The sequence below is a fragment of the Rhea americana genome, unplaced genomic scaffold, assembly GCF_003343005.1.
Source record: "Rhea americana isolate MKP2758 unplaced genomic scaffold, rheAme1 scaffold_31, whole genome shotgun sequence".
Taxonomy (NCBI): domain Eukaryota; kingdom Metazoa; phylum Chordata; class Aves; order Rheiformes; family Rheidae; genus Rhea; species Rhea americana.
Window position 1 is genome coordinate 1,999,223 of NW_028186435.1, and position 7,619 is coordinate 2,006,841.

The 7,619-nt window shown below is 43.3% G+C and overlaps 1 protein-coding gene across 1 annotated transcript in view; it reads right to left on the reverse strand.

The window, feature by feature from the left end:
* PARD6G (par-6 family cell polarity regulator gamma) overlaps positions 1 to 7,619 on the reverse strand; it is a 57,232-nt gene extending 49,613 nt beyond the window's left edge. Inside the window, exons 1-2 of the mRNA XM_085310092.1 lie at positions 7,611 to 7,619; positions 7,069 to 7,291 (exon numbers count right to left, since the gene is read on the reverse strand). Coding sequence (XP_085166218.1) covers positions 7,069 to 7,291; positions 7,611 to 7,619 — 232 coding nt within the window. The remainder of the gene's footprint in view (positions 1 to 7,068; positions 7,292 to 7,610) is intronic.

Genomic DNA, 7,619 nt, shown 5'->3' on the forward strand with positions numbered 1-7,619 from the left:
TGTTAGCTTTATAGAGCATTTTAGGGGTTGTTTGAAGGGTTAGGTTTGGGTTTTTGTTCTGTTTGAACAAAACACGGGTTGTTTGTTCTGTTAGAAAGCTCTTCAGTTTCTTAAATTTTCCTTTTACATTTCTGTAAGATGACCGATATTTGACAACATACATCGAAATACAGATCCAGCATCCACCATTCTCAGAAACAACATCTGCCACTTTTTATAACAACAAGTTGAACCTTTAGAAAGCTTTAAAATCAATTTTATTGATGGAAAGATTGTGAATTTGATCTGCTTTAGGCTACATCAGGATCCCCACATTCATTGATTTACTGTTGTTTTTTATGGAAGTTGTTTAAGAGCAGTAGTAACACATCTGCTGATTCATAGGAACAGCAGCTGCGCACATGCACAATTTCAGCCCCTATAGACACTCTACCTGACTTGTCAAGACTGCCTGAGGATTTAAACAGGTTTGTTCTTTCTCCAAAGCCCAACTCCTTCAGGCCTTCCTTGGGAATTGTTCTGTTGAAAGGGATACATTTTCATGAACACTAAGGATTTATAGGGAAAAGAACGCTTGCTAAGACTCAGGCAAAGCAAGCAGAGTTTCAAAACCTCARACTGCGATTAGGATACATCTCTCCAGATGAAGAGTTCCTTGACTTCAGGCTGGTGTCAAGATGAATATCAACAGGCTATGCATCACCTCTCTGCATCTGCTTTGCTGCAGCAGATCTTCTGTTACTGTCTGTGCATGTTCTACAAACCCTGAAGAGTAGTAGGAAGGGAAGGGCAAGTCATCAGCACAGTACCCATTGCTTCTCTCAGAGTTAAAATTATTAGTCTGGATTTATATCAGTGTGCACATTCAGAATTAGACCAAAAACACTCCATTCACTGTATTTGCTGTTCTTCAACATCTCGGTCCTGCATCCACCTTTTAGGTTTGGAATAAATGCTGCATGGAATACTTGCAGGGTGATCAGCAAGTTCATTCTGCAATACTTCCAATCAGAGTTTCTAAACTTACTAGGTCAAATGCACCACAGTGGATAACAGATCTTTCAAGATTTCCTCTCTATTACATAGGTTATCTGGTAGATCTTCACATAAAYCCCTAAGTTCCTCTGGCAAAGTTCAAGGAGCGGTTTCAAGCATGTACACAATGATGGAGTCGTTACACTTCTGCTATCTATTTCATTTCACTTAACAGCCTCTAACAAAAAGCAGCTTGATCTCATATTCTGCTTCTGGGAGATAGACACTAAAAGCAAGATTTGATAATAATATSCCATTCCATTTAATGGTACAAGGAAAAAAAACATAATGCATTCTCAGTACATAATACCGACGCCTTTCAGGTTTTTATTCTTCGTTTCTATTTGAATTCATAGCTTCCATTTAAACATTTTTGCAGTATTCAAAGACCAAGTGTCTCAAATGCTGCAGTTTCAATCACACACTGTCATCCGATAAGCTCTTCCTTCATGCAGGTCTTGACAAAAATTTGTCATAGCTGAAATTAGTCAGCTCTAACCTGCAGACATGCTATCATCAYGCTTTAAAGGAAGCTGCAAGAAGAATGGTGTAGGGAACCTTAAGTCAACTGACAGCCAACTGCCAGAATGCACTAGTGCTCAAGTGCACAGAGTACAGTATTGCTCAAATCAGGAGATGGACCCTCAAATCCTGGACCCCTCAAGATCCTCCCTATCTGGGGAGGGAAGAGCTACTGTGATTCTGAAAAACATAGGGCTCAGGACACTTGAACACAGGGAAAAAAAAAAAAAAAAAAAAAAAGGAAAAGGAGTGGAATAGAACTGCTAGTCCCATACCTGGGCACCAACCTGGTATCTAAGAGTCCAAACAGCATGCATACACTTAGCCTCTAGAGACAAGCGAGAGATGAGCTTTTGAATTAAAATAGTGGAAGACTAGCTTCAGATAAAAAACTAAACAAAAAAAAATCAGACAAGCAAACATTGCTCCTTGATTATTGTGCAAAAAATAAGTCACCTATTTTGTCACTYCGATCACACAAATAATTAAACTGTTTTAACACGATTATAATCCACTTGACAAGAAAAGGAATATAACCCAGGTATAAGCTGTGAGAATGGGTAAGACTACAAATCACACAATTAACAGCTCACTCTGCTAGAGAAAGATCAAACATCAAATATTCAGTCCTTTCAAAAGTCTGCATACTTCCGGCTGTTTTCCCCAAAGCCTCCAAAATCTATATACCTATAACAAGTTTTGGCAGCATCTCCCAGGACTTCTCCTATGAAGAGCAGTGATCCAYGGCCTAACAAGCTAGAGACCCTATGCTCTGCAGTCTCCTTTGAACTCACAGGAGAGGACTGACTTCGTATTTTTCTACTATCCCTGTCACTATTTTCCCATGTCTGAAGTCAGAGTTTAGGATACGATCTGAAATACTGTTAACATGCCACATTCCTTTGAATGGCATAATGGTTTCCTGTACTCTGAGAAGGAGCTGGTAACCTTGCTCTCTAGTGCAGGTCTCCAGCAAAAGGATTATTGTTCGTCTGTCACCTCAGTCAGGAGAAAGCAAAATAGTAGAGGTATGACAGACCAAGGAAGAAACGGATAAAATTTCAGGCATGCCTATTACTGCTGAATGGAACAATTTCTTATGGGTAAAGAATAAAGGGCAGGCTAACATGGGTGACACTCTTGTGCATGTTTACTACAAGCCACCTGATCAGGAAGAAATTGAAGCCTTCTACAGACAGCTGGAAGAAGCCTCACAATCACAGGTCCCAGTTCTCATGGGGTCTTCAACCACCCTGATATCAGCTGGAAGGACAACACAGCTAAGCACAAAGAGTCCAGGAGGCTCCTGCAGAGCACTGATGATAATTTTGACACAGATGGTAGAGCAGTCAGTGAAGAGAGGTGTGCTGCTGGACCTTGCGCTAACAAACAAAGAAGGACTGGTTGGAGATGTGAAGGYTGGAGGCAGCCTTGGCTACAGTGATCGTGAGATGGTAGAGTTCAGGATCCTGCAAGAAGGAAGCAGGGCAGTAAGCAGGACCACAACCCTGGACTTCAGGAGAGCAAGCTTTGGCCTCTTCAAGGACTGACTTGGAGAAATCCCATGGGTTTAGCCCTAGAATGAAGGGGAGGGGGTCCAAGAGAGCTGGTTAATATTCAAGCATTACTTCCTCCAAGCTCAAGAGCAGTGCATCCTATGAGTAAGAAGTCAAGCGAAGGGGGCAGAAGACCTGCATGGATGAGCAAGGAGCTCCTGGCAAAACTCAAACAGAAGAAGAAAGTACATAGAATGTGGAAAAAGGGACAGGTCACTTGGGAGTAATATAGGAATACTCTCAGAGTATGCAGGAATGTGACAAGGAAGGCTAAGGCCCATTTTGAGATTAAATCTGGCAAGGGATGTCAAGGGCTTCTTCAAATACATTGGTAGCAAGACGACGACTGGGGAAAAYGTGGGCCTTTTACTGAATGGGTTGGGGGCCCTGGTGACGAAAGATACACAGAAGGCAGAGTTACTGAACGCCTTCTTTGCTTTAATGTTTACTGCTAAGGGCATGCCTCAGGCATCTCAGAGCCTAGAGACAAGAGAGAAAGTCTGGAGAAAGGAATACTTTCCTTTGGTTGAGGAGGATTGGGTTAGAAATCATTTAGACAAACCTGATGCCCACAATTCCATGGACCCCTGATGAGATGCACCCACGAGTACTGAGGGTGCTGGCAGATGTTATTGCCACTCTCCATCATCTTTGAAAGGTCACAGAGAACTGGAGAGGTGCCTGAGGACTGGAAGAAAGCCACTGTCACTCCAGTCTTTAAAACGGGCGAGSAGGATGACCCAGGAAACCACAGGCCAGTCAGCCTCACCTCCATTCCTGGAACAGCTCATGCTGGAAGTCATCTCTAAGCATGTAGAGGAAAAGAAGATGATCCGGAGTAGTCAGAATGGATTCACTAAGGGGAAATCCTGCTTAACCAATCTGAKAGCCTTCTGTGTTGGAATGACTGGCTGGGTAGATGAGGGGAGAACAGTGCATGTTGTCTACCTTGACCTCAGCAAGGCTTTTGACACTGTCTCCCAGAACATCCTTATAAGTAAGCTCAGGAAGCGTGGGTTAGATGAGAAGTGAGGTGAATTGAGAACTGGTTGAAAGGCAGCGCTCAGAGGGTTGTCATCAGTGGTGCACAGTCTAGTTGGAGGCCTGTAGCTAGTAGTATACCCCAAGAGTCAAGACTGGCCCCAGTCTTGTTCAACTGATTCATCAGTGACCTGGATGAGACGACGGAGTGCCTCCTCAGCAAGTCTGATGACATCAAACTTGGAGGAGTGGYTGATACACCGGAAGGCTGAGCTGCCATTCAGAGAGACCTGGACAGGCTGGAGAGTTGGGCAGAGAGAAACCTTAAGGAGAAATAACCTCATTATCACAGTACATGCTGGGGATTGACCTGCTGGAAGGCAGCTCTGCAGAGAAGGACCTGGGAGTGCTGCTGGATGACAAATTGACCGTGAGCCAGCAATGCGCCCCTGTGGCCAAGAAGGCCAATGGTMTCCTGGGGTGCATTAGGAAGAGTGTTGCCAGCAGGTAGAGGGAGGTGATCCTTGCCCTCTACTCAGCCCTGGTGAGGCCACATCTGGAGTACTGTGTCCAGTTCTGGGCTCCCCAGTACAAGAGAGACATGGAGCTACTGGAGAGAGTCCAACATAGGGCTATGAAGATGATCAGAGGGTTGGAGCATCTCACCTATGAGGAACGGCTGCAAGAGCTGGGCCTCTTCAGCCTGGGRAAGAGAAGACTGAGGTGGCATCTTATCAGTGTTTACAAATATCTTAAGGGAGGATGTCAAGAGGATGGGGCTGGACTCTTTTCAGCAGTGCCAAGCAACAGGACATGATGCARTGGGCACACCTGAACCACAGGAAGTTCTGCCTGAATATAAGGAGAAACTTTTTACTGTGAAAGCGACAAAGCACTGGAATAGGTTGCCCAGAGAGGTTGTGTAGTCTTCTTCTCTGGAAATGCTCAAAACTTGCCTGGAGGTGATCCTGCTTGAGCAAGAGGGTTGGACTAGATGATCTCCAGAGGTCCCTTCCAACCTCAAACATTCCGTGATTCTGTGATTCTTAAGACTTTCTCCCAGAAAAAAAATACAGACCCGATGATTTTTGAAGCATCCACACACACAAGCCCCAGAAATCCCTTAATAACAAGGTTGCCATTCATCCAATGAGCAGCCCAAAATTTACTGTTCATTTCAGATTTAGAAGGAGCACAGGTGAACATATGCTGGGAAAACTTTCAGGTTGTGTCACAGGTAAGGAGGCATGGGCCCATTTTTCCTCTTGGATTAGCTTCCTGCCTTGTCAGTACAATTTTTTTCCACTAAGCATCAGGCAAAAGAAAATGTTTTAAAAAGGAAAATACTACACTCACCTGTTAAGATCACAGGTTGGAGTATTTTTTTTCACATGTAGCTGACAAATTCTCCCATTTGCCTGCTCTTGCAAAAAGCAGTTCAGTGGCATACGGTAACATCCCTCATCCTGATGCAGAGCTCAGAGATACTCTATGCTCTCAGCAGTCTACCGAAGCAGAGCAAAGACAGCCACATTTTGAACAGGGCTGATCTTGTGCAGAAGACACATGAATAAACTTGAACTGACACAGGCCCAACAAAGTCATACAAGGGATTTCACATGACCTGACCCAAAAATGAACATTCACAAGCCYAAACATGCTGCATGAAGAAGACATAATTGAATTTGTCATCCAGCTTTGCATTCTCTGCACAAGGAGAGCTAGCAATTCAAGCCCTCTCTCATAGACTTTCCCATTCATCTGATAGACTAATTAAAAAAAGGGAACTGCTCTAGATCCTTTTATCCACTGCCTCCTTGAGTATTATTCCCATCCACAAAAGGAAGGCAGACAATATGCTCTAACTAGGGAGGGATGCACAGCCCTGGCTGTATCTGATGACACTAAATCATACACTATACCACCTCATACCAGTGGGTAGGCTGAAGCCTCTTGGTAAATCCTTGTCAATACTAAAAGCCACACAGCAGAGAATCCAGCCCAGAAAAACCATATGACTGCTTAACGTCACAAATCAAGTCTCATTTCCAAGTCTGCTATGACAAGATTTTAACGCCAAGTCCTGTGCTATAAATCACTATAGCGTTGAAAAAAACTGTGGAGGCAGTGTTAACACAGCATTAGGTTCCCCTGGGATTTAAGGAGCTCTCTGGGGGAGCACTTTTATAGCACTTTRCTATAAAAAGCAACCTTTGTCCGAGGCAATTGTCAAACACATTCTTTAGAAAGAAGATAGGATATATTTTCAGATATCTGCAATAAAAGCTTGATGAGAGCAACATACAGACACTTAAACCTGATATCACCTTGACATTTGGTCAATTCTGCCCAGCACTTGCTTAATGATTCAAAGAGGGAAAAGTGAATACCCCTTAAAGTATGGACAAGGGGGAGAACCATGATTTGTTTATCTGCCAGAACAACATACTCAAACAAGACCGCATTTGTGGCAGAACTTCACTTTCCTCCAATTAGGTATCTGTATGCATTTATACACTGTTCAGGCATGGATCATGTGTGCAACACTGATTCTCAGGACMGGCGAATAGATAAGATTTCTAAATATGAAGTAGTAGCACAACACTAGAATCCTCTCCCTCCCCATAGCTCCCTCAAACAAGCAGAGTAGTGCAGGTGGCATGCTCAGATGATGACACAAACCAGCAAGATAAAGTATGTCCCCCTAGGGAAAGGGGCTCATGGTGACACTCAATAGGCTATCCATTTAACACCTTACAGGCAACAGTGCAGTCCCTCCACTTACCTGAAGCCATTCCTGCATGTTGTAACAAAGTGCCTGAAATAAGTTTGTAACCCTGAGAGAAGGGTGGGAAGGCTCCTAGGACCCTCTTACATTGTCTTGACCTTTAAATGCATCTCAAAAGGGCCACAGATCCACTCTTCAGCCTGCCCCTGCACCCTTTGAGGCACTGACATGAAAATTGCATCTTACCTTGTCTTTGTATAAAAACTCTGAGCAGTGGGTGAGCACTTGAAACAGCCTTGAAGAAGTTGTCATCATTATTAATAGGAAGAAGGTCTCCATGCACATCAGCATATCCAATCATAACCTCCAGGTTGGCTATGTGATGAATGTGAAGGATTAGTTTATAGAAGTCTTCAAATTTCCCTGGCTTGTAGCGATCCAGGGAGAACCGTCTGAACTCTGCCCCAAACTGCAAGAGAAAACAAATAGGGCATCTGATTTCAAACCATATTCCAACAGTCCAGGCTGGCATTTGAATGTGGTGTTACCTCTCTTCCTATGACAAATATAATCACGTATCAGTACTTTCAAGCATACAAACGTCCTTCAAGTTCCTTTTAATAGAATAAAACTGTTGCTGTCAAGATACCACTCTGACTGATAATAGATACGYCCAAACGTTCTACCTTAAAAGAAAATGTATTTTTTAAATAAAAGTTTCTTTAAATCGTTTAGAGGGTAACTGTATTTGTAGGATTTAAATTTGAAGCTCCATCATTCCTTATCACCCCTGGCAT